The sequence below is a fragment of the Eumetopias jubatus genome, unplaced genomic scaffold (assembly GCF_037043125.1).
Source record: "Eumetopias jubatus isolate StellerSeaLion01/CBP00866 unplaced genomic scaffold, mEumJub1_p1.0 scaffold_14, whole genome shotgun sequence".
NCBI classification, from domain to species: Eukaryota; Metazoa; Chordata; class Mammalia; order Carnivora; family Otariidae; genus Eumetopias; species Eumetopias jubatus.
This window is the reverse complement of record NW_028274820.1, coordinates 101691366-101717197: the sequence shown is the minus strand read 5'-3', so window position 1 is coordinate 101717197 and position 25832 is coordinate 101691366. Positions and strand designations below refer to the sequence as shown.

Here is a 25832-nt window from a genome sequence, read left to right as displayed (position 1 = left end):
CTACACCTTCTACATTTCGTGGTGCGAATGTACTCTTTTAAGAATACACTTGCAGAGTCAAAATGCAAACCCTTTCAGAGGGTAGAGGCTGGTTAGTCTCTGTTCAGAGACATTGCCACCCTTGGTTCTCAAATGTGGACCTGCCCAGGGTCCCCTGAGGAACACCAGGGGAACATCCAGATTGAAACCCAGACCCCACCCAGACCTACTGAAGGAGAACCCACATCTACACTTTCCCTAGGACCCCAGGAGGAGGAGCCTGCCTGTGGAAGCATCCAGTAAATAAAGCAGTCTCTGGGGGCCTCTGTGTTTGCAGAAACAGCTCCTGGAAGTAAAACCTGTCCTGGGGACAGAGCTCTCTCCTGCTGAGTCTGGAAAAGCTTACAGAGAAGGTGGAAGGCAAGAAAGTAACCACAAAAACAGCAGGGACGTCTCAGGCCACAGGACAGACTGACCCCAAGTCCTCTAAGGACCTCATTCGCCCACCTCCTAGTGCCTGCCTGAGCCCAATTCAGGAGCAAACCCCAGCTTCCCGGCAGAGCTGAGCTGGGGTTGGGGGCCTCTGGCCCAGGGGCATGTCGGCCCAGAACTGTGGTGCCTGCCCTGGGCAAGGAACAGCCCAGTCCTGCCACCCCTGCCGCAGGGGCGCAGCCTGGTGGCCACAGGGACCCTGCAACGGCTGCCTGGGCTCCTGCCCTTCGAGCACTCAGGGCCACAGACCCTCCCGCTCGCTGCCTCAGCCTGCTGCCCGGGGCCCCTATACTAGGCCTGCCCATGGTTGTCTTATGTGCGTCACTCAGCACCAGGTCAACACCCACCTTTTTTCAGCTCTGAGGTCAACATGACTGCATTCACACACTCAAAGAACTTGCTTCAAAAGTAAGCCTTCCTCCCCAAATAAAATGTCTGAGTCTAGAAAGCAAGGAACAGGTGTCTTGGCAGGACCTGTGTTCTGAGAGAACATGTCCCTTGCTTCAACCAGAGTGGTCCTGCTTTGCCCTGTGTTACAGGTTTCCAGCTGTCATTCAAATAAAGGGTTCCTTGCCTAAAAAAAAAAAAAAAGGTTTTGAAAACTGCATGTTGAAGACGCTGCTACCATCTGAGAGAGAAAGACAACTGAGCTACTATTGTTCATCATTCGTCTAATTCTCCACAGGGCCAGGCAGTTGGGGGGGGGGGTGTGTGCCGGGGCACTGGGTCTGGCCCAAACAGCAGCTCACTGCCCCCTTCTCTGTCTCTGTTTCTCCAAATGGGGGGACTCCTGACACCAGAATGCCCTTGCTAGGTGAAGGTGGAAGGCTGGGCCTGCACTCATCTCGAGGGGACAGGCTCTGGGGGCTCTCACCCTGCCCGGCCGCCTGCCTTGCCTCCCCTCTCCACTGGGGTCTGGAGCTCGGGCTCGGTGGTGGCGCAGTCTACGAGGGAGGAAATGGGCCTGGTCTGCCCTAAAGGCAGTGATGGGACTCGGCTCTGCAGGCCTTGAAGGGAAAGGGCGCCTGCCAGGCGTTTAGGGTAGGACCCACCCCCCTTCAAGATGCGTGGAGGACAGCACTGAGTTTGGGGTGAAGCAGAGCCCCCCGTGCTCCCCAGGCAGGCAGTGCGGGTGACCAGGCCAGGACTTGGAAGGCGTCCATCCTGCTGCCCCCACAGGGGACAAAGTGGAATTCAAGAAAGGCAGGAAGAACCCAAAGTCACCTAGGGCGCCTGGGTGGCTCAGTCGGTTGGGCGACGGCCTTCGGCTCGGGTCACGATCCTGGAGTCCCGGGATCGAGTCCCGCATCGGGCTCCCTGCTCGGCGGGGCGTCTGCTTCGCCCTCCGACCCTCTTCCCTCTTGTGCTCTCTCTCTCTCTCATTCTCTCTCTTGCAAATAAATAAAAATCTTTAAAAAAAAAAAGAACCCAAAGTCACCTAGTCCAGCCACCCCACCTAATTGGACAGATGAGGAGCTGAGAACTGGGACAGGGAGTTTTTCACGCATGGAGGGCGATTGTCAGTTTGTGCATCCTGCAGCGCGGGCCTCCCGCAGCCCTCCCTTCCACGGGCCCCCCTGCTTCCCCGGAGCCTGGCATGCTCCCTCACCCCATGGCCTTGCAGCACACCGGGACCATCTTCTGCAAGAGGAAAATTGGTGGCCAGGCAAAGGGAAGGAAGGCACCTTGCTCTGGGCCTCAGCCTCCCAACTGGGGAAGGTGGACAAAAAGCTAACTGCTGAGCTCCTCAAAGCAGTGGGAGAACTCAGGTGTGCAAGCTGAAATGGAATAGGAGTGTGGCAGCTACAAAATCTGTTTAATCATGTCTTACACAAACACACAAGTGCACACGCCCTGGCTCTTAATCCACAGCCTGAAGAACTTCCTGTTCCAGGACTCAACCTCCTTTTATGGCCCTGGGGCACCCTTAAGAAGATGCCTACTCCTTCATTCAGCAGTTTCTGGAGAACTCACAGTGTGCAGAGTACAGCTCAGTGAGTCCTAGGAGTGCAAATATAAATTAGGGGAGGCCTCAGCTCACCAGAGATAAACAGGCTGGCAGGTGAGAGAAGATGTGTGCCTAAGAGTTGCCCCTGGTACCATGGGAAGGGCAATATAGTGAGGAGCGGCTGCCAATTCACAGTCAGTCTCCATGAGACCTTGGACAAGTCATTTAACCTCCCTGTATTTCATTTCATTTCATTAAACCTAAACATGGGAATTAAGGATACCTTCTACCTGCTTGAAGACAGCTAATCAAAGGATCTCAAAGTGCTTTTTGTTCTCAAATCCAAGAGGCTCTTTTGATTCAATAAAGGAATAAAGCCAAGGACTCTGGGCCTGGAAGCCCCCAGGAGCCAGCCTCTTACCAGGGAGACCAAAGTCTCACGGTTCCCTCTCATGTGCTTGCAGAGCTCCTTCTGCCAGTTTTCCAGGCTGCTCCACTCCTGCTCGGAGTCACATGGCCACATCTTCTGTCGTCAGAGACACCTGGAAGTATAGGTCCCCCCATACCAACGTGAGCCACAGCCATTTCAGAGAACAGTGAAAACCAGCTCCAGTCTCCTCTCCCTGCCCCCAAACCAGAGGGCATCACTGGCCAAACGACCAGACAATTGCAACCTCATCTCCAGTACATCTGCTTCAGATAAGAGCAGGGACCAGTGGCTAGAAGGATTCAGGATCAGCACTCCTGGGTTCTCGTCCCCTCTCCCAGGTTCACATGTATCTTCTGTGATTTCCCCCACCTGAGCCAGGCCTCGCCCTCAGAGGTCATTCTGGAGCAGCAAGCACAACCATAACCCTCCCGACCAGCCCCACATCACCCGCTGTGCGGCCATCTCTGCTGTGTCATGCTTCTCTTCTGGAGTTTTTCAAGCCCTTTAAAGTCAACCAGTGACTGGCATTAAGAACCAAGAGGTCCGGGGGCACCTGGGTGGTGCAGTCAGTTAGGCGTCTGACTCTTGGTTTCAGCTCAGGTTGTGATCTCAGGTCATGAGATCGAGTACTGCATAGGGCTCCACGTTCAGCACAGAGTCTGCTTGGAGATTCTCTCTCCCTCTCCCTCTGCCCCACCTAACCCCATGTTCTTTCTAAAATAAATAAATAAATCTTTTTCTTAAAGATTTTATTTATGTATTTGTCAGAGAGAGAGAGAGAGAGAGCGCGCGCGCATAAGCAGGGGGAGTGGCAGGCACAGAGAGAAGCAGGCTCCTCACTGAGCCAGGAGCCTGATGGGGCACTTGATCCCAGGACCTCAAGATCATGACCTGAGCCGAAGGCAGACGCTTAAACGACTGAGCCACCCAAGCATCCCAAATAAATAAATCTTAAAAAAAAAAAAAAAAAAAAAAAAAAGAGCCAAGAGGCACCTGGGTGGCTCAGTTGTTAAGCATCTGCCTTTGGCTCGGGTCATGATCCCGGGGTCCTGGGATCGAGCCCCGCATCAGGCTCTCTGCTCAGCAGGAAGCCTGTTTCTCCCTCTCCCACTCTCCCTGCTTGTGTTCCCTCTCTCGCTGTGTCTCTCTCTGCCAAATAAATAAATAAAATCTTCAAAAATAAATTAAATTAAAAAAAAAGCCAAGAGGTCAAGTTTTGGCAGACGTGGCACTCCCTCCACTATGAGTCTGAGGACCCTGCTGAAGCCAAGCAAGCCCTCTCCACCCCACCAAGTTCCTGTACTTTAGGGGCCTCTCCCTTGCTGCCCAGGGGCAGCCTCAGGACCCAGAAGTTCCCATTTCTCAGCAGGTTCTCCATGTTCTCCAGCCACCTCTACAGCAGCCTGTACTCCTGCAGCAGGGTCCCCAGCACGGCCCACTTGCCCTCCAGCTGGTTCTTGAACGCCACAGCTGTCTTCTCGCAGTTGGGCGACTTCTCAGCTGTTTTTGTCCGCCTCTCCTAGCTCTGAGGTTGGCTGTCCTGGGACTCCATCATTTCCACAATCTGAATGGCGTCCAAGATGGCCAGAAGAGAGACCTCTGCAGACTGGATCTGAGCCTCTCATGGGAGGCCAGTCCCCATATGCCATTCCTGCAACTAGACACAAGGAGGTGAGTCAACCACCATGAAAGAGGTACCAGAGCCATTCCCAGCTACAGGGTCTTTTAGAATGGGGGAAACTTGTTCTGCATGCCAGAAGACCTTACTGGTCAGACCCCCAAACAGACCCTTGCTGGCAGCCTTTCATAGACAGTGGACACTGGACACCACAGAGCCCCCAAGGGAAGAATCTTGAACCAAGACCCAGGGGCAATGGAAAATGAATAACAAAGCATTACCATCATGAATGGACAGAGTGTAATGGATTCAAATCATAGTTCTACCACATAATAGCGATATTAGCTTAGGCAATAACTTAACCAAACTTTTTTTCTGCATCTGGGAACATAGCCCAGCAGAAGTGAGGAAGTGAGTGGTCCAGAAAACTTCCCAGGAGACAAATGCACACTCAGAATGCCATTTCAGTTGTCGAGTATTCTAGAGCAAACCCACCCCATTACTCAGGACTCAGAGGTAAGGTTCTGTTGTTCTGGCTTTGGTATCTCTAAGGCCCTTCCACCCCAACATTCACTGGCATGTGACCTTCTGACCTATTAGGGCCTTGTGACCCAGGTGCCTTGTTTACCAGCCCCAGGGTGCCCTTCACACTAGGAGGCTAGGTCCTAGCTGCCAGGAAATGGAGCCAGAGAAAGTTGAAAGCCAGCACTTAAGAGTAGTCAGAACAAAGAAATATTTCAAAAAATATCCTGCCCCAGGACATGGAAAATTTATCATATATTACTAGAAGTAATAAAATAAGAAATTCAGGAATGCCTCCCCGGGGGCAGCCGAGATATAATGGAAACATTGCTGGAAATGGAACTTAACTAGAACTTGACTCAATACCTCCCCTGCCATTTGAATCTTGCATGTTTTGGGGGTAGTTGTGAGGATGAAGTGAACTGAAGGTGTGGAAAAGCACTCAGTGTGTATTGCTGCCCTTGGCACATGTTATTATTACTAAAACAAACATAAAAGCTGAGGGCCAATAATCAGAATGTGTTATGAACCAAAGACCAATAGCCCAATTCTGTGCAACCGAGGTTCCCTCAATACCTCCTCCAAAAAGCGCTTCGCAAAATGTCCAACACATACTGGGTACTGGTCATCAAACACCTGTCCCTTCCTTTCTTCTCTTACAGGGCAATTGTTCCATCTCTGAGTCTGGCCTCTTATCAGTACGAGGTGTAGCCTGGAGGAGGAAGATCTGGTCTGCACAGATTAAGGATGAACATCTTCTAGTCCTGTAATGCCCTGTCACAAATCTGGCACTCAGGGATGTATCTAAAAGCATTTCAAAGCTATTTCTAGGGGCACCTGGGTGGCTCAATTCGTTAAGCGACTGCCTTCGGTTCAGGTCATGATCCCAGGGTCCTGGGATCGAGCCCCGCATCAGGCTCCCTGCTCAAAGGGGAGCCTGCTTCTCCCTCTCCCTCTGCCCGCCTGTCTGCCTACTTGTGATCTCTCTCTGTCAAATAAATAAAATCTTAAAAAATAATAAAAATAAACTAAAAAAAAAAAGCTATTTCTACCAGGAGATGACACCTCTTCCCTTCGGAGATGTGGAAAAATCTCGTCTTGACAGTTCTTGTCACGCAGGCCAGGGACAGACTAAGTCAAATCTGAGCCTGAAGCACACATAACCAAAGGCCCTCTGTAACACAGACCCCCTCCCAGCAGCAGTAGGGAGGACTTCTTGGGGAACTTGGGAAAAGAGCAAGCAGGCCCTCAAATGCATCCTGACTGAAATCAGAGTTCGTGCCTAGAAGAGTTTTAGGGGATCCTCACAGCCAGGTGCAAGACTGCTCCACAGGAGGAAGGCGAGGGCCTAGGTTGGCGGGAAAATAACCTCCCAAGACAACAGCAACTGGTCTCAGTATGGAAAAGGGGGTGACAACGGGATGATGGTCTCTTTAACTTGTCAGGGCAGGGGGCGGAGTGGGTGGGCTGAAGGACAGGTCCAAAAAAGGAAAGCCCTGAAGGGTCTCTGGAGTGAACACGCTGGCAGTCCATCCTCCCCCTCCCCCCGACCTCCCGCCCCCTCCCCCGCCCCCTCCCCCGCCCCCTCCCCCGCCCCCCAGAGCTGGCTCGGCCAATCGTCAGGGCTGGCGGGAACCTCGGAAATCTTTGGCTAAGTCCGCAGACTAGCAAACTGCAGCCAAGAAAGGAGAAGGTACTTTATCGTTGACTTCGGACAGCTCCCGGAGGCCGCTGTGGCCTCGAGCGTCCCGGTGGTCATCATCCCCCCGGCTCTAAAGCAGCCGTCGGCCTCGGCCGGCTTTAGCAGCGCTGGGCGGCGGAGACGCCGCAGGCGAACGTGGCGTCGGCGTCGCGGCAACCCCGGCAGGCGGCAGCCCTGCCCCGATGGGACCCGCCCCGCGCCCTGGAGTAGGCTCCTCATTGGCCAGCCCTGGAAGCTCCGCCCCCGGCCCGCGCGCGGCGGGTCCCGGCCGCCCGGAGCCGATTTCCCACTGGTCTGGCGAGGGGCCCCGCCCCGCAGCGGACGCCCAGGGGGGGCGGGGCCGGCGACTGAGGGCGCCTGGCGTGGGGGCTGCTCTCGCGCGCCGCCGCAGCCGGGGATCCCCGGCTTGTGCGGGGCCGCGGGCCCGCCTGCTGGACGGGCTCCCCTAGCGGACTGACTCCCGGAGAGCAGGAAGGTCATGCGCACACTCCTTCAGTTCAACATATTTATTGAGCACCGATGAAGGCAAAGGGCCGCCACCGTCACAGTTCTTAAGAGCCTTTAGCACCAGGACCCCACCCTTCCTTGTTTACAAATGAGGAAGCCGAGACGCAGAGCTAGGAGCGAGTCGAAGGCCAAACCAGGTTCTAGCCTCCAGGGTTCTGGAGCACCGCTCTGCTCCGGCACCACGATGCATGTGTGCCAGGTAAACTGACAAGGCCTAACCAGGAACCCGGTACACTGAGTGCTTTGGAAGAAATGGGAGGGCCTGTGTCCAGCGATCACTCCTGGCTTGTGCTATTGCTGGAGTACCTGTGTTTACACAGGACATTAAGCATTAGAAAGGTCTAGGAACTTTGAGCCTTGAGGTATCCCCAGGAAACACCTGAAACTAGCTCTTAAAGTGAAGGGGTAAGCTCAGAGCAGCTCCATTTGCACCATATCCTGTCTGAACACTTGCTGACAGCCCAGCTCTGACTGCTGGGGCCCCTGGTGAGGGTTGGGGATGCCGGAGCAGACAAGCAGAATGCACAGCAGGGGAAGGTGGTAGCTCTTCTTCCCAAGCCCAGGGGAACTTGGCTGGGCTCTCAACCGACTTGCATACTCACTCTTGCCCCAGAGATGATGGCAACGTTCCCATCTGCCCCTTTGGGATGTGGGGTGAGGGTCAGAGGGGCAACAAGAAGTGGCAGAGCCAGGGACCCAGGCACCTGGAAGCAGGTCTGAATGCTTGCCACTTCACATAGTGCCAAGGCAAATAAGACAACAATCAAAATAGCCGAGGACCCAGTTTTAAATCTCCCAAACCAAGGGTTGGTCTATAGGCAGTACCCAAAGTGGTGTGATTTAAGAGGCACAAGATGCTAGCTGCCATCAAGACTTCTCCAGGAGGCCTGATGCTATTGCCCGAACTTCTACGGTTTGAACCTCACTGCTTTGGTAAGAATTTGTTCCACTGAAATACAAAGGGCTCCTTGGGGATGTAGCCCAATGGGAAAGTCTCTCCTAACTCTGTACCCAAGGGACCTTCCACTCACTCTAGAAAAGAAAGGTCCTTCCTGAGGGATTCTGACTGGGGCAAAGTGCTGGAGATGAACATGGAAGAGAAAGGGGGGGGGGGGCCTGAACTAGAAAAGAAGGACAAAACCAGGCTTCCTGTTTGGCCCACTGCCTCTAAATCTTTTATGACCCTGAAAACCCTAAGGTGAGGTAGGATGCACTGGGGTCATTACCCCCTTTGACAGATGAGGAACATGAGGCTGGAGGTGGTTAAAAAAATCCTGGCCTAGCTCTGCTACCAGCCCCAAATTCTTGGAAACCAACTGCTCCTTTAATGTGACAATTCAGGCCTGGTAGCCCAGGAATCCAGCTTGGCTGACCAGCCTCACCCACATCAGGATCTTCCTCTCTGGGAGGAGCTTCCGGGGCTGGATCTGCATCTCCCCCATCCCTAAAGTGTTGTGCGGGATCCAGTCCATGGAGTGTGCATACCCATAATACTGAGACCTTGGGGGAAGGGTCAGCCACTCCAGGCCTCAGTTTCCCCCTCTCAACTAATAACCAAAATCAGTCACGGATGTTGGGATATTGGGAATCATTCTGGGCCAAAGAACGCATACCCGGGAAGGCACCAGATGTCCAGGGCAGCAGCCAAGCATCCTCCCACACCCGGGCTGATCTGGACAGCCCCTCTACCATCCCCACACACAAGGAGGTGGCAGAATAATTCCTGACCCTCAGGGCTCCTGGTCCCCTTTGCAACCACACTTAACACTTACAAAAGCACTAGAAAAACTCCGTATGGAGGAAAAGAAAAAAAAAAAGGTTTCAAAATAACACAGTAGGAAACTCAAACTTCCAGTGCCTACCCTTCAAACTGTCTGTCCATCTGCTGTGACCTCTGTGGGCAGTATCAAAACTGCAGGCCCTCCATGTCTCTATCGCCCCCTACTGGAAAGGCCTCTATCTCCACTCCTCTTGCTTTCGCCGAAGGTTGGCATCCTCTAAGGCTTAAGGGATCCTTTCTAAGTCAGGAATGTAGAAAAGGCGGCAAAAAGTGACAAACTTAGGAAACAGGAAATTGAGGCATCTGGTCACACACACACAGTCACCAAAAAGGCCGCTGCTTCCCATCTGAATGAAAAAAAGTTTTCTCCAAAGTTATTCCGGAACGAGGAACCAGCGTCAGGCACAAGGGGAAAGGCCTGAAGGTGGACAGAAGTCCTGCGGGGGGTGCCCCAGGAGAGCCGGAGGGTACCCCTGCAGGCTCCTGCCGACTCAGCCCTCCTGGCTGTGGCTGGGCCGGGGCAGCGGGGGGCTCCCAGGGAGGGCAGAGGAAGCAGGGAAGTGCGGGCCGGCCTGGCCTCGGGCGTGAGTCTGCATGTGCACAGCCAGGTGGTGGTTCCGATTGAAGGCCCGGCCGCACTGCGGGCACTGGTAGGGCCGCTCGCCAGTGTGGATGCGCTGGTGCCGGAAGAGGTCGGAGGGCCGGCGGAAGGCCTTGCCGCAGTAGGGACAGGCCGGCCAGCCCTGGCTGGTGCCGGTGTGCAGGCGCTGGTGCAGCAGCAGACTCTTCCGCTGCTGGAAGAAGCGCAGGCACTCGCTGCAGTGGTACATCTTGTTGGTCGCCGGCCGCCGCCCCAGGCACGGCCTGCCTGCCAGGGAGCGGTGGCCTCCGGGCTCCTCGGGGAGCCAGCGGATGACAGGGCCCGGCACCACCACCTCCCCCGGCTCCAGAGCCGGGTGGGCCTCCCCCCAGCCCGGGGGCGGGCTCCCCGGCGTCTCCCTGTGCTCCTCCTCCACGTGGGTCCGCTGGTGAATGGTCAGGTTAATCTTCAAGCGGAAACTCTGCCCGCAGTCGGGGCAAGGGAAGGTCCGCTCTCGCCGGCGAGGAAGGATGCGGGGCGGCTCCCCCACGGCCCCTGGCGGCCGCGGGTCCCCCGCCCGCACCCGTGGCACTCCTGCGGCATGAAGCCGGCCAGGGCCCGGGGTCCTGCTCCTGGGCCCCTTGGGCATTCTACACACGGGCTGGCTACGGGACTCCCCCAGGAAGAGCTGCTCGGGCATCATCTCGTCCTCAGATTGTGCTTCTGTCTTAATGACCACACCACCACCACCTGGAGAAAGGACTCTCCATTGATTTCAAGTGGGCCACACTAGCCCTCACCCAGGCCACTCCCCCAGCCCTGGCCCCCAGGCACATCCCTAGCCACCTCTGCACCCATCCTGCTCCTCCTGCTTTCCTGGAGTCCTTTCTCCTGCACGTGCTCAGAGCACACATCAGGGAGCCTGTGCACTTGGCCCTACCGAGCAGGCACGGCCTCCCAACATCATCCAGTCTGTTTATGGTCGCGTGGCCCAGATGTTCCAGTGGCCCATTCCTGGGGGCCAAGCTTGGAGAGAGGAGACAAAGCCGCAAAACCAGGAGCCAGGGACCCGAGGAGGGGGAGGTCAGAGGCCAGATGGAGTGAAAGACAACAGGTGGAGGATGCAGTGGAGCCCCTGGACCCCGAGATACACTGGCCACACGGGATCCCCAAGAATTCTGATAACATTAGTTCCCACCGACGAAGGACAGTGAGCCCTGGGGCCACTGGACTAGGTAAGCAGCCTCAGGCCTGGAGGTGGCGGGTGTCTTAGCCATACTCCGAGCTACTCATCCACATAACAAATCAACACTGAGCATCCACTACCTGTCTGGCACCTGCTCTCAAGGGACAGGCCGGAGGCATGAGGACCTAGGCTTCCTGGCTGAACCTCAGTGTGAGTCACACTTGACTCTGAGGTGGGACTGAGGCGTAGGAGCTGCCAGGACATTGGAGGGGGGCTCTGAGGCAACACAGGGGTCCCTGATGCTGGGAAGGAAGGTCCCGGCCACAGACCCTACCTGGAACACTGTGCACTCTTCAAGATCCTTCAACTGCTATTCCCCTCTGGGCTTTCTGGAATCAGCCCCGACTACTGGCTTCTCTGACCTCCCCCAGTACCCAGCGGCTCAGCTGCTGCAGCCCAAGGTCTGCTCAAACGCTGACCGCGAAACTTACCCTCTATTAAAACAAAATCTTTAGTGCCTTACCAGCAATTTCCAAGGTCTAGGGCAAGAGCAATTTCTATTCTTGCCGAAGCATGAACTGAAATCCCACCCCAGGAGACTCTTGCTAACTGCTGAACCTTCTGGACCAGCACCTGGTGTCAAGACCTTGGGGTTCTTACTCAGTGCAGCTTCCCAGCAACCCTCACAAATAACTCCTGACAGAACTTTTATTCCTACGTTGGAAATGACCCAGTGGTTTGTAATTTAGTCCTCCAGCTACAGAATCGGTAAAGAGTCTGTAAGAATCATCTAAACTTTGCATCTAAACTGTTGCATTCAATGGGCTACGGTGGTATTCCTAAACTTAGGGATTAGTGTGGGTCTCAGGCCCTATTCCATGTGAAGGCCAAGGTTCCCAGACCTCTTCATTTGAAGCCCATCTCCAGCTTGGATTCCCACCATGCCACAACCCCAAGGTGGGCCCACATCTCACCTCTACCTCCCACCAAAGCTGGTACCAGGATGGAACCAGGTGAGAACTGGATCCCTTTCTATTAGGAGAGAAAACCACCCCAAAGTGAGAATGGGCAATAATTGCTTTCTTTTTTCCTGCTCATCAGGGTGTAAGCCCAGTTTTGTGGCCTCTAGGCGGGGGACCTAAATTTAAATTGTAGGCCACCATGTACAAACTGCAAGACACTGGAGGTTGTGCGCCTGAACCACTTCACAGGGTTGCCATGAGGCCTGTCACCAGACCACAAACCCGGTGCATGCAGCTTGTGTTCACGCAGCATGCACCTTCCCACCAGGCCAAACGTGATGGGGGAAAACCAGGACCTAGATGGTCTGGGTCGCCAAGAGCCCCAGGGCAACAGTACCTGGGGATGAGGAAGGGACCCCTCTGGAAGAAGCCCCTCACCAGGGCCCACTGTGCCACCTCCTACCCCACTCCCAAGGGCCCCCTCCCATCACTCACCTGGCCCTATGCCGGGCAGGCTGTCCCCAGGAGGGGAGGTTGGAGACTCCCCACCTGAAGATTCTTCCTCCCGTTTAACAGAGGCTGGAGGCCCTGTGAGAGAGACACTGTGAGGGCCTTTCCCGACACCGGGCTCGTGCAGGACGGCACGGGCATCTCTAAGCAGACCCCGGACATGCTCAAACGCCAGCCAGGAAGAGGGGGCCCCAGGGCTCTGTCCGGAGGACTGCCCACTCCACGGCGTCCACTTCAGAGGCGAGAGGAGAGCGGTGAAGGCCACGCCTCCCGTTCCCATCTGGGCCAGTGCTGACAGCTCCATCACCCTGATGGGCCTCCGAAGGACAGCGGGTTTGGGGAGGCCCCTTGGGGCACAGTGCCAGGCTGCAGTGGAACAGGGACAATGAGAAGGTCCTCTCTCCTTACACACTGGCTGGGCAACAGGGATACCAGGGAGGAGGGAGGATCACCTCCACCCCCAGGGAGCTCATAGTCATTGGGGGAGAGTCACAGAAATAACTGGAGAGAAAGCAACCCAGACTGAAAAGTCAAGCCTGCCGGAAGGAGGAGGTAGGAGGGGGCATGGGAACAGGAGAAGCCAAGCTAGCAAGGTGCAGTCTGGAGACAGACAACAAGGCTCTGGATTATATGCCACGCGTTATGCCAAATGCCCTCTGAGTTATACTTCATTTTTGTAAAACGATGGACAGGAACTTCCTTTACACACAGGCAGAGATCCCTGGAAGGGGGGACTGAAGCCACAGAGCCCCTCACAGACAGAGGACATTTACTGAAGAAGGCACATGCCAGCACCATGCTAGGCATATAACATAGACTGTCCAGTTAACGTGACCATGGCAGGAAGGCTGAGGAGGCCCAGGACCCACCTTTGTGTGTCCCTCCCCTCACTCCAGCCAGGCCAGAGGGCCTGGCCCCCAGCAGACCTCAGGGACCCACACTTTGGCTCAGACCATTTTCTCCTGCGGAGAATGCCCTTCGTTCCCAGCCCAAATCTACCCTTCCTCTAAGACCTGTCTCAGGGGTCCCCTTCCCAGGAAGCCTGTCCAGCTCAGCCAAGCCTGGTGCCCACCATCTGTCCCACCCTCACGCTTTAGCACTCGTTCTCAGTAGCACCTGTCTGGTCCTGTTGCTGAGATGCTGTTCACATGGCTGCCCGGCGGCCCTCACTCACCCGTGCTCACTCCAGGTACAGTTGCTCTTGCCTCTGAGTCTTGCTGGTGCTTGGGGACCTGCCCTTCTTTTGGCTCCTCCCGAGCAGGGCTGACGGGGCTGAGGATGTGCTCTGGGTGTGGAGGGAGGCCTGGAAAATGCAACTCAGTGACACCAAGGATAACACAGAGATCCCCCCCGGGGGCAGGAGCCTCTGAGGAAGGGCTGACTGTAGTCACTGGGACTGATGGAGGGCATCAGGCCAAACACAGGCTAGTGGACTTCACTGATCCTTAGAGGCTAAAAGAGAAGGAAAAGGTACAGCACAGGAACATCTGATCGTACCAGATAAGTCATGACACAGCAGAGCCAAGGGTGTGGCTTGTTAGGGCCTCCCAGCTCAGAACAACAACAGTGCCATCCAGTCCCAAGTCCTGTACCAGGCTGATGTATAAGGATCCCCTTGGAAGCACCCCAAGATTCTCATTAGTAGTTCTGGGTAGGCCTAGGAAGTATGCATTTTTTGAAAAAGATTTTATTGTATTTATTTATCTTTAGAGATTTTATTTGAGAGAGAGAGCATGCACGCACACGTGCACACAGAAGCAAGAGGAAAGGCAAAGAAGGAGAAACACACTCCCCGCAGAGCAGGGAGCCTGACACAGGGCTCGATCCCAGGGCCCCGGGACCATGACCTGAGCTGAAGGCAGATGCTTAACCGACTGAGCCACCCAGGCGCCCCTGCAGTTTTTGGTTTTTTTTTTAAAGATTTTATTTATTTATTTATTTATTTATTTGAGAGAATGAGAGAGAGAGAGAGAGCACGAGAGGGGAGAGGGCCAGAGGGAGAAGCAGACTCCCCGCTGAGCAGGGAGCCTGATGCGGGACTCGATCCCGGGACTCCGGGATCATGACCCAAGCCGAAGGCAGCCGCCCAACCAACTGAGCCACCCAGGCGCCCTGCAGGGTTTTTTTTTTTTTTTTAAGATTTAATTTATTTGAGAGAGAGAGTGTGCAAGTGCAGGCACAAGTCAGGGGTTAGAGGGGCAGAGGAAGAGAGGGAGAGAGAAGCAGACTCCCTGCTGAGCACGGAGCCTGACACAGGACTCAATCCCAGGACCCTGAGATCACGACCTGAGCCAAAGTCAGACACTTAACCGACTGAGGCACCTGGGCATCCATTAGTATGCATTTTAAAAAAGCTCCCTAGGGCAAAAGAGATGAACAAAGAGTTCACAGAGTAAGAAATTTAAATGGCCCATAAACAAATAAAAAGATACTCAACCACACTCATATAAGAGAGGTACCATTAAAAATATACTCTTGGGGCACGTGGGTGGCTCAGTCGGTTGGGAGTCTGCCTTTGGCTCAGGTCATGATCCCGGAGTCCCAGGATCAAGTCCCACATCAGGCTCCCTGCTCAGCAGGGAGTGTGCTTCTCCCTCTGACCCTCCTCCCTCTCCTCCCCACTCTCTCTCAAATAAAAAAAAAAAGAAGGAAAAAAAAGAAAAGAAAAAAACCCCTGTTCCCAGGGTAACTGAGTGGCTCAGTCATTTAAGCCTCTGCCTTCAGCTCAGGTCATGATTCCAGGGATTGAGCCCCACTTGGGGCTCCTTGCTCAGTGGGGAGTCTGCTCCTCCCTATCCCTCTGCCACCCCACCCCCTCACGCTCTCTCTCTCTAATAAATAAAATCCTGAAGAAAAAAAAAAAAGGATTAAACACCATGACCAAGTGGAGTGTATTCCTGGAATGCAAGGTTGGTTCAACATACGAAACTAGATCAATGGAATACACCATACTAACAGAATGAAGGGAGAACACCCCCATGATCATCTCAATTGATACAGAAAAAGCATCTGAGAAAATTCAACACCCTTTCACAATAAAACCATCCAACAGACTAGACATAGAAACTCTAAGATACCACTTCACACTCATTATGATGGCTAATATTAAAAAGAAACACCAGAAAATAGTGTTGACAAGAATGTGGAGAAACTGGAACCCCTGCACACTGTTGGTAAAAATATAAAATGGTACAGTCACTGTAGAAAACAGTTAACAGTCCTCAAAAAATTAAAAATAGAGGGTGCCTGGGTGGCTCAGTCAGTGAAGCGTCTGTCTTCAGCTCAGGTCATGATCCCAGGGTCCTGGGCTGGAGTCCTGCATTGGCTCTCCTGCTTCCCCCCTCTGCCCCCTGCTCTTGCTCTCTATCTCAAATAAATAAATAAAATCTTTTAAAAAAATTAAAAATAGAATTACCATATGACCCAGAAATTCCACTTCTAAGTATATACTGAAAAGAACTGAAGACAGAGTCTCCAAGAGGTATTTGTATATCCATGACCATAACAGCATTATTCACAATAGCTAAAACGTGGAAACCCAAGTGTCTGTCAACAGATGAATGGATAAGCAAAATGTGGTAGGCACAGACAACACGTTATTTAGACCAAAAATAGGAAAGAAATTCTGATACCTGCTACAATACAGATGAACCTTAAGGACGTCATGCTACGTGAAATAAAACCAGTCATGAAACGACAAATGCTGTGTGATTCCACTTCTATGAGGTCCTTGGAGCAGACAAAGTCATAGAGACTGAAAGTAGTACTGTGGTTGCCAGGGGCTGGGGCAGGGGGCACAATGAGGGATTACTGTTCAATGAGTATGGAGTTTCAGCTTTACAGGGTGGAAAGAGTCCTGATGGGATTGTGTCACATTATAATGTATTTAATACCACCAAACAGTGCACCTAAAAATGGCTAAGATGGTAAATTTTATGTTATGTGTATTTGACCAGGATAAAAAAAAAAAAAAACAGAAATGAAATACTGATACACAGTTCAACATGGATGAACCCTGAAAACACTATGCTAAGAAGCCAGAGTCGAAAGACCATGTATTGTAGGATTCCATTCATACGAGATGTCCAGGCTAGACAAATGTATATGGATAGCCAGGGAAACTTGTCATTGCTTAAGGCTGGGGGAGCTGGGAAGGGGCCTCTTTCACAACACTGAGGGAGACGCAAATGATAAAAACTCCATGGAGGGGTATTTGGTGAATAAATTCTTGAAAACTTATGTATTCATTTACCTCTGACCCAGCAGTGCAGCTTCTAGGAATCTGTGCCAAAGACACACTGGCAAAAATATAAGCTGCCTTATGCACAAAGTAGCCTCTACAGCATTATTTATATCAGCAACATACTGGAAATACCTTAAGTGTCCACCAGCAGGGATTGGTTAAACAAACTAGGCAATCTCATACCTTGGACCATTCTGCATCCACAAAAGTAAAGGAGGAAGGTCTGTATATATACATATGAAGTGATATCCAGGACAAATTGCGTAAGACAGGGATGGGGGAAAGCAAATACATCTGTTACTGATCTTTCTGAAAGGAAACACTGGAAGTATAAACAAGACACTAATAAAAATGGTTATCTGTAGGGACAAGGAGGGGACAAGAAAGGAAATAAGATTTCCCTGAATGTATCCTGTTAAACCATTTTGACTTTGCAAACGTAACATGCCTTACGTATTCAAAACGTTAAATGAAAAGGTAAAAAGAACCATTTCTAAACATCTAAAAATAGGGGCGCCTGGGTGGCTAAGTCATTAAGCGTCTGCCTTCGGCTCAGTCATGATCCTGGGGTCCTGGGATTGAGCCCGATGTCGGGCTCCTTGCTCAGTGGGGAGTCTGCTTCTCCCTCCGCCTGCCCCTCTCCCTGTTTGTGCTCGCTCGCGCTCTCTCTCTGATATAAATAAAATCTTAAAAAAAAAAAAGATAAATGATGTTAGAATGTCAACAAAGAAATGATACTAAAGAGGGGCAGGTGAGGATGGTCCATCAACTGAGGAGCGGAGCAACAGAATGTGGTAACATGGGTATCCACAGAGGTACCGACAGAGGCCACGAGGTGGGTAAGGCTGGAGCGCACACTCAGCGAAAGAAGGCAGTCACTAAAGGTCCCACACGGCACTCTATTTACGTGAAATGTCCAGAAGCAGCAAATCTAAGACACAGAGAGGAGACGAGAAGTTGCCTAGGGCTGGGGAGCAGGGGGAGGGAAACAGGAAATTAACGTCCACAAGTACAGGTTTCTCTTTGGTGGGCAAGGGAAGTTCAGATTGTGGTGATGGTCACAAAACCGTGAAGAAAGTGAAAACACCGAGCTGTATACTCTAATCCAGGAACTGGCTGGTAGTTAACTCTATCACAGTAAGGCTGTTAAATGTGAGGCGGGGGGAGGCTTTCACAGGATTTTTAACAGACTTTTTATAAATCGAATGCAACAGGTGGACGTCAGTGTCCCAGCATTAGGGGACCCAACACCTATAGAAAACAGTTTTGAGATAATCGGGGAGGGGGGGAGAGAACATGGACTCGGGATGAGATGTTAATCTGCTGGGTGTGACACTGGTATTTCGGTTACGTTCAGAGAAAAGGAACAGACAGAGGAAGCCAACGTGGCAACTCCTGATCACTGTTCCATGTGTGTGACGGTCACTTGGAGGTTTGCTGGACTCTTCTCCCTACTTCCGCTTATTTTCTTAAATTTTATTTTTTAAAAAAGCCTCCCAGACGACTCTGATGTGCTGTCAACTCTGGAACCACTGTCCCTTACCACACCATCTCCGGGGATGAAATCGGGGCCGCTCCTCCCAGACGGCCGTTTCCACAAAGGGAAGCCAGTTCACGACAGGCCCTATAGCCGCGGGTTCATGTCAGGGAGCAGAGGTGGGAGGGGCAAGCGAGAGAGGCAGCAATATGCTGCTGTGAGCAGGGTCACCCGCTTACACAACACTCAGCAAGTCCACGCTTGACGTCTGCTGTGTCCGGGAGTCCACACAACACCCAACCACACGACGCCAGTACCGCTGGCCCCCTCATTCAGAAGCAGAAACTGAGCAGCTCTAAGACAAAAGCTCTGCACCCATCCCTGACTAGGCTGGCCTAGGACACAGTGGGCCCCACTTCGGGTTCAGGGCATGTGCCCCTTCCTGGCCTCACAGCACGTCTGGAAAGCCCAGGAGAGGAGTGTGCCCCACTCATTCCCCGTCTCGCTCCCACTCACCAGGACTTGGCCTCCTTGGGCGTGCTGCCTCCCTCTTACTTCCCTCCTCCTGGCCCCACGGGCCTTCAGGACAAGGCTCCTCTCCCCTCTCCATCCGGGTCAGGATGTCTGGTTTGGAGATGGCATAATCTGCACACAGAATGGAAGGAGAGCTGGGTCAATACTGGACACCCGCCACCCAGCTGCCCACAGAGCTGGAGAGACACCGAGAAGAACAGAAGTCAAAGCAAAGACAAAGACTGCTGAAGGCCAATCTGCGACACAGACCCAGATCCCCACCTAGGCAGCCTTACCCAGGGACACCAGCGTCTCGTAGTTGCCCCGCATCACGTGCTTGTAGAGCTCCTTCTGCCACTCGTCCAGCTTGCCCCACTCCGGCTCAGAGAAATACACGGCCACGTCATCAAAGGTCACAGGCACCTGGAACAGTGTCGCGCGCGCTCACCCACACACTCACAGGCACAGTCCCTCGGGCTGTCCCACCCCAGGTGCCCGAGGGATACCTTGGGGACCTCCCCCTTGCTGCCCGGGGGCAGGCGCAGGATCCAGAAATTTCGGTTCCTCAGCAGGTTCTCCATGTTCTCCAGCCGCCTCTGCAGCAGCCCGTACTCCTGCAGCAGGGTCCCCAGCACGGCCCACTTGCCCTCCAGCTGGTTCCCGAACTCCACGGCCGTCTTCTCGCAGTCCGCCAGCTTCTTCTCGGCCATCCCCGTCCGCCCTTCTAGCGAAAGCAGGCGGGCCAGGCAGGAGTCCACCTTCTTCTCCAAGGCCTGGATGGCGGCCACCACCGTCCACAGTGTAATCTCCGTGGAGTACAGGTAGGAGTTCTTCTCAGCAGCTGGTGGGGGTGACAAAGAAGGTGTCGAAGGGCTTTCGTCCTCTGTCTGCTTGTCCCTCTCTGGAGCCTGTCCACAAGAAGAAAAGGGGAGATGGTACCAGAATGACACCATCAAAATGCGTACTTCACAAAGCCTCACGGTGACACCTGCCCAGGGCAAGCCCCAGCCAGGATCCTACGGGCCAGTCAGGCAGGTGTGGGAGGGAGGCAGGGACATCAGTGAGGGACAGGAAACACTGGCTGGACCAAGGAATTAGCAAGTGGAAAACGGGAGGAAACACATGGCCAAAGACAGAAAGCATCTGTGCTTCTCAGGTGGCTTCCATCTTGGATCTTAGTCTCCTCCTCCTCTGAAAATGAAGGGACAGGCTTGAAAGCACAGAGAACATGAGATCTGCTGCCAGAGAGCCCGGGTCCAAGCAGCAACCCCGCCACTCCCAAGCTGGCTGACTTTGGGCAAGGTTTTTCACACAGCTTTCAACTTCACTTCCACATCTAGAAAATGGTACTCACATGAGAAGATTGTGAGAATGAATGACACAATCTTTGTTGAAAGCACTGAGCACAATGTCTAGCATGTGGTAAATACTCAATGCACACAAGCCCCACGTTGATTCAGCTAAGATGATAATAAGGAAGTTGACGATGCTGCTGCTGATGGTTCAGGCTCAGGGACGCAGCAAGAAGTTTTTCTTCCCTTGGGTTCCCATGGGTTTTTCTCCATCTTTTCCCATGGGTTTTTCTCCACCTTTTTCATTCCATTGTCCTTTGGCACCTTGGAAAGAGCTTCTAGAGTGCCTCAACTCACCCTGGTGCCTGATGCATGAGCCGGAGCATGTGCACCCAGTACCTCATGCTAAAAGCCTTGCTGGAGGGCGCCTGGGTGCCTCAGTTGGTTAAGCGTCTCCTTTGGCTCAGGTCATGATCCCAGAGTCCCGGGATAAGCCCCGTGTCAGGCTCCCTACTCAGCTGGGGAGTCTGCTTCTCCCTCTCCTCCCTGCTTGTGCTCTTTCTTGCTATTTCTCTCTCTCTCTCTCAAATAAATAAATAAAATCTTAAAATAAAAAAAAAAAAAAAAGAAGAAAAGAATCCAGGATGATTCCATGCATCTGCCTGGGTTTTGGTTTGTTTCCCCCAGAACGTAAGTTCCCCGAGGGTGTGTGTGATTCGCTGTTGTATTCCCAGCTTCTAAACCAGTGCCTCTCTCACTGCAGATGCTCAATGAATACCTACTGAATGAATGAATGACCACACAATTAAACAACATTCATTCAGTAACAACTACTGACCACCTGCCATTGTAAAGGTGCAATGGGGGAATGCAAAAAAAATTATGTGGTTCTTCCTTCTCCAGGAGAAAAATTCTGTATAGAAAGAGTTGGGGGCAAATCTGTCCTGTTTGACTCTCCGGTACTGTAAGATGGCAGAGGGAAAGGAGTGAGGGGATGGAAATGGTCAGGAAATGTTCTAAGGGAGTGGCCCCGGGTTCCGTGGGAGCTGGTGATTTCACCACTGCAGTTACAGAGATGCCTTGGAGGGTATTCCCCAGGGGACAGGGCCACAAACCACAGTATTCCCACCTCTTTTCTCTCTCTTGCACTCAGGGACTCCTGAGGGAAGCACCAAACTCATTAATGAAAGGAGAGGGAGGGGAAGCTCCTACTTTAAAAGGATCCACAAAAATCAAGGTTTCAGAAAACTTCATTAAGAGGTATGAATAATAGGAGAAGCCACTTACTGCGTTCTGTTTGCAAGAGATTTTCTGGTGTGTCAAAAATAGCCAAAGGATTCTTTTCTGCCAACTGGGCATACTGCACATTACCGGCCAACATTCCAAAATAATCCAAATAATCGAATCCAACATGCTAAACTAATCTTTAAAAAAAAAAAAAATCTACCTACAATTCCTCTGGTAAACAGCATTCCATACCTTTCTCTTAGGTCAAAGTAGAACCCTGGATACCTTCATGGGGGTGTAATTACAAAATTTTGGCCTAGACGTCGGACTAAGGCCTCGACTAGGTGAGTGACCTTGGGCCGGTCCCTTCCCTGAGCCTCAGACTCGGGTTGTCAGAACCGCACGGGCCTGGCGACCCTGTCCTCCCTGCGTGCCTCCAACCAGACAATGGACGGGGTGGAAACAGCCACTCCGTTTCAAGGCAAGGCCTGTCATCTGAAGTGTTGCTAGGAAGCCCGGCCTGTCCCCCGCCGTCGGGGCCGCCCCGCCGCCCCCGCCGCCCAGCCTGCCGTTTGGGCCGCCCGGTCTGCCGGCCCGAAAGCCCGGCCCAGACACGAGCCGGGGTGGCGGGGCGGACCGAGCTGGCACGACGCGGCAGGCGCCAGCCTGGGCGGAGGCGGCGGGCCGGGAGGCCGCTCCACGCCGGCGGGGAGGAGACCCTCGCGGGCCCTGGCGGCGGCGGCGGCGGCGGCGGCGGCCCCGGCCCGTCTGGGCGTCCGCGGGCCGGGGCGCTTACCCGGGCGGGCGCCGCTTCGGCCATGGCTGCTCGCGTCCCTCTCTCGGCGGCTCTCCTCGGCCTGGCCTGTCGGGCCTGGCGCGGCGCGCAGGCGGCGGCGGAGGCGGAGCGGAGCCGCCCAGCCTCGGAGCTCCTGCCGGGCGGCCGCGAGCTGCGTCCGAGCCACGTGCCCCGTCGGCCCTTTAAACAAGAGCTGCGCTCGCGGCCGGGCCCGAGGGTGCGCACAGCGCCCCCTGCAGCCCGAAGGACCGCACGCCCGCGGCCCGCGGCCTTACGCGCGCGCCCGCCCTCCCTGGCGGCCTCGGGGTCACCCGTGGGGAGGCCGGCCGCCCCCTCTGGCCTGGGCCGCGGGAGTGGACGCCAGCGGCGGGCTCCCCGCGGGCCCCGTGCAGTAGCAGGTTGCTGGGCCCAGCCCTGGCCCCTACCCCCGCCCCCCGACCCCGGGACGTTGGAGCCCCAGCGTCCCACTTGGGAGAATCGAGTCCGGGAGCTAATGAAGCAGTCGCGCAGGACACTAAGAAAATGTGGGAGTCCCCCTCCGTATGAGAGAAGCAAGGGCAGTCCTTGCCGGGGAATCTAAAGTATATGTAGATTTACCGGTTTAACGCCTCTAAAGGACCCAAAGTGACAGTTTGGGCATACACGTTATGCCTGGCGGTGGGGTAGGATGGGACAGATAAAAGTTTTAAAACTACTTGTTGGGGCGCCTGGGTGGCTCAGTCGGTTAAGCGGCTGCCTTCGGCTCAGGTCATGATCTTAGGGTCCTGGTACCGAGCCCCACATGGGACTCCCTGTCTGCTTCTCCCTCTCCTCCCTGCTTGTGCTCTCTCGCTCGCTCTCTCTCAAATAAATAAAACCTTTTTTTTTTAAAGATTTTATTTATTTACTTGAGAGAGAGAGCGCACATGAGAGGGGATAGGGTCAGAGGGAGAAGCAGACTCCCTGCCGAGCAGGGAGCCCGATGCGGGACTCGATCCCAGGACTCCAGGATCATGATCTGAGCCGAAGGCAGTCGCTTAACCAACTGAGCCACCCAGGCGCCCTAAATAAAAAATCTTCAAAAAGTAAATAAAACTACTTGTTTAGTTTTCCAGAACAAATACACCTCAGGAAAAATTTATTTCACTAAAAACAAAACAAAACAAAACAAAAAAAACCCTCTCTCTCCCTTCCCCAAATCCTCTTTGGGAATCCTGGGTCTCCCTCCTCCTTCCCCGGGGGATCTACTTCCCCAGCAGACACTCTGCTCAGGGATGCTTCGCAGAGTCCTCTGGAGCCTTCTATGCCACACCCAGTCTCCACTCGCCCACCAGCCACCAGGCAGGGACCTTCTGTAGCTTTGGCTCCAGGCTGGGAGTGCCTCAAGAGTAAATCCAACACTTAAAAATTCAGACCCTCACACATCTCGAATAAACCACTCAAGCTGGGACCCATCTTCCTCATCTGTAACCCAAGAGCCTTACTTAGGAAAACCAGAGTTAACCACTGAATATAAAGTAAAACGTGCTGAGTTTTATCTTCTATCTTTTCTGCATTTCCGTTCATCCTAGTCTTAAAGAGCCTAGAGCCTACAAACTCTTCCCAGGAGAAATTATTCTGCGGTTTCTCTTTTTTAGTATTTTCTCTTTTTGGAGGAAGGGAAGAAAATTATTAGCCCATATATTTGATGCAAGCAAAAGCGTGGTCAACTGACATATAATAAAGAAACTGATACCTTCTCCAAGTAAGGTGCACCCTAGTCTTTAGGGCAAGCTTAGGAAGTTTACTTTAAGAAATACAATCAATATATAGCATCATTCATTGTGGAGATCTTTGTTGAAAATAACCCAACCTAATAACTTGCAAATGTGTGCTGAAAGCATTAAGAGCATCCTTAGGATCTCGGGGGGGGGGGGGTCGATCAGGCCAAAATATTAAGGATGATAAAATACTGGTTAAGTTGTGAGCTTATAAGATTTAATGCCCAATGCAAAGAGTCTGGAAAATGGATTGGAGAGGAAGAAAACATTAGTATTTAACAAGCTCTATTCAGGGGAGAGTGCTCTAATTTTTGACAGCTGTCTTAGATTTTTTAGACAGTTTTTAAGTCATTGGTACTCAGACTTCAGTGTGGTACTCAGACTTCATGCTCCCCTGGTGTGCTGGTTACAAGACTGCAGAGCACCTGTATCAGAGTGTCCAGGTCTGAGACTGGAGGGGGTGGCAGTGGCCAGAATTTGCATTTCTAACTAGTTCCCAGGTGATGCTGATTCTACCGGCATGGTTATCACACTGAGAAACACTGTGTTCATCAGCTTCCTACAGCTGCCTCCCATTCCCATGCTCTGATTTTCTATTTTAAACAAAAAGCACAAAACCTTTACACCACAATGTGGTTTGCTGAGCAGACCAGCCTGGTATATAAATATACTGCTCGAATATAAACTACCATTACCCGCATCCTTATGTATTAATGTTTCCTGTGTTTGCTCTTTTTCAGATAAGACCTCCTGAGCCTGAATACCTCCCGGTGAGCTGACACTGGATTTCCAAAGTGGAGGCGCAGACCCTGGAGGAACAGGAGTGACCCCACCAAGGTGCAGGTCACTGAAACAGCCCATCATCAAGCCTCTCCTGCAGAAGGTGGTATCATGAGAAGTTCAGGGCCAAAACACCACCTAGGGTCACTCAAGTGGGATCCAAATACTAAAGCACTAGTGTCCCCACCAGCACATTCTCAGCCAAGAGATAGGGGCAGCTCAGAGAAAGAATGCCTAGGACAAACCTCCAACCAATTTCCAGGCATGTAATTTAGATTAGAAAGTGGACCCACCGAGAATTATAAAGCATTAGGAAGGAAAGTCTTAGCAGAGGAAGACCAGAAGTATAACCAAGTCCCTCTTCCTCCATGGAGCTTTTCCTAGTTCAGACAATCCTGAGCTCCCTATTCTGTGAATACCCATTATACGTGTTCATTCAACAAATAAGGTGAGCATCTATGTGCAAAGCCCCAGTGCGCAGAGCTGTGGAGTCCGGTCCCTGTTGATTGCGCCTTGGCGGTCTCGTCCATCCATCCTTGTCCGTGGCTCTCTTCCCACTGCAGCTGCACACAATCCAGTACTCATTGGCTCTTGTTGGTCTCACTCAGAAACCTCCTAACATCCCCCATCCCAACCAAAAACAAACCAAAAAACCCACATGATCGAACACTCATTCGGTTACTATTCCCAAATCACAGCTAGAATCAGGTCACCCTTTTGCTCAAACTCTCAGCTCCCCATTACTAACTCAATAAAACCCAAACTCCTTGGCCTGATCCCAATCTATCTTTCCAACCACATCCCCCACTACTCCCCTTCTCGCATCCTATCCTCCAGCCAGATCACTTATTTATTTTTGCCCCATAATGTCTCCTCTCTTGCTCTTGTTGCTCCAACTACAATGTCCTTCTTCCCATCCTTCCCATCCTTAAAGGTCCAGTTCAGTCACCTCTCATAGTCTTCCCCAACACCTCACAATTAAATTTAATTGTTCTCTGAATTTCGACCTGTTTAGTCTCACTTGGGACATGTAATTTTCTAATTGTATTAGATTCCCTTAACAGCCTATAAACCCAAGAGCAAGATCTCGGATTTAACCATGTACTTGTCCGCTGACCTTGCACGTGGGGGCTACTCAAGATACTTGTGAGTGCACACACACTCAAAAAGAATGGAATCTTGCGCTAGTCTGGGAAAGGGTTATGCAAACCTGCAGCACAGGGAAGAGACAGATTTTGGTAGAATATAAATTCAACTAGGGCAAAGATCTGTTTGTACACTTATGTATCCCAAGTATTTAAAACAGGGGCGCCTGGGTGGCTCAGTTGGTTAAGCGACTGCCTTCGGCTCAGGTCATGATCCTGGAGTCCCAGGATCGAGTCCCGTATCGGGCTCCCTGCTCAGCGGGGAGTCTGCTTCTCCCTCTGATCCTCCCCGCTCTCATGCTCTCTCTCTCATTCTCTCTCAAATAAATAAAATCTTAAAAAAAAAAAGATAAACCTACAATTCCCACATTAACTTCTTGCACAAACCATCTATCTATTCCTTA

General features: G+C 52.7%; 1 protein-coding gene across 1 annotated transcript; it reads right to left on the bottom strand.

Moving 5' to 3' along the window:
- Positions 1 to 9376: 9376 nt before the first annotated feature.
- ZNF783 (zinc finger protein 783) lies at positions 9377 to 21885 on the bottom strand. Its single transcript, XM_028106336.2, has 7 exons — positions 21765 to 21885; positions 18956 to 19357; positions 18746 to 18872; positions 18453 to 18581; positions 13391 to 13519; positions 12202 to 12294; positions 9377 to 10308 (listed from the first exon to the last, which is right to left on the bottom strand). The coding sequence occupies exons 1-7, from the start codon at positions 21786 to 21788 to the stop codon at positions 9470 to 9472; spliced, it is 1743 nt and encodes a 580-aa protein (XP_027962137.1). The 5' UTR covers positions 21789 to 21885; the 3' UTR covers positions 9377 to 9469.
- Between the last annotated feature and the right edge of the window lie 3947 nt (positions 21886 to 25832).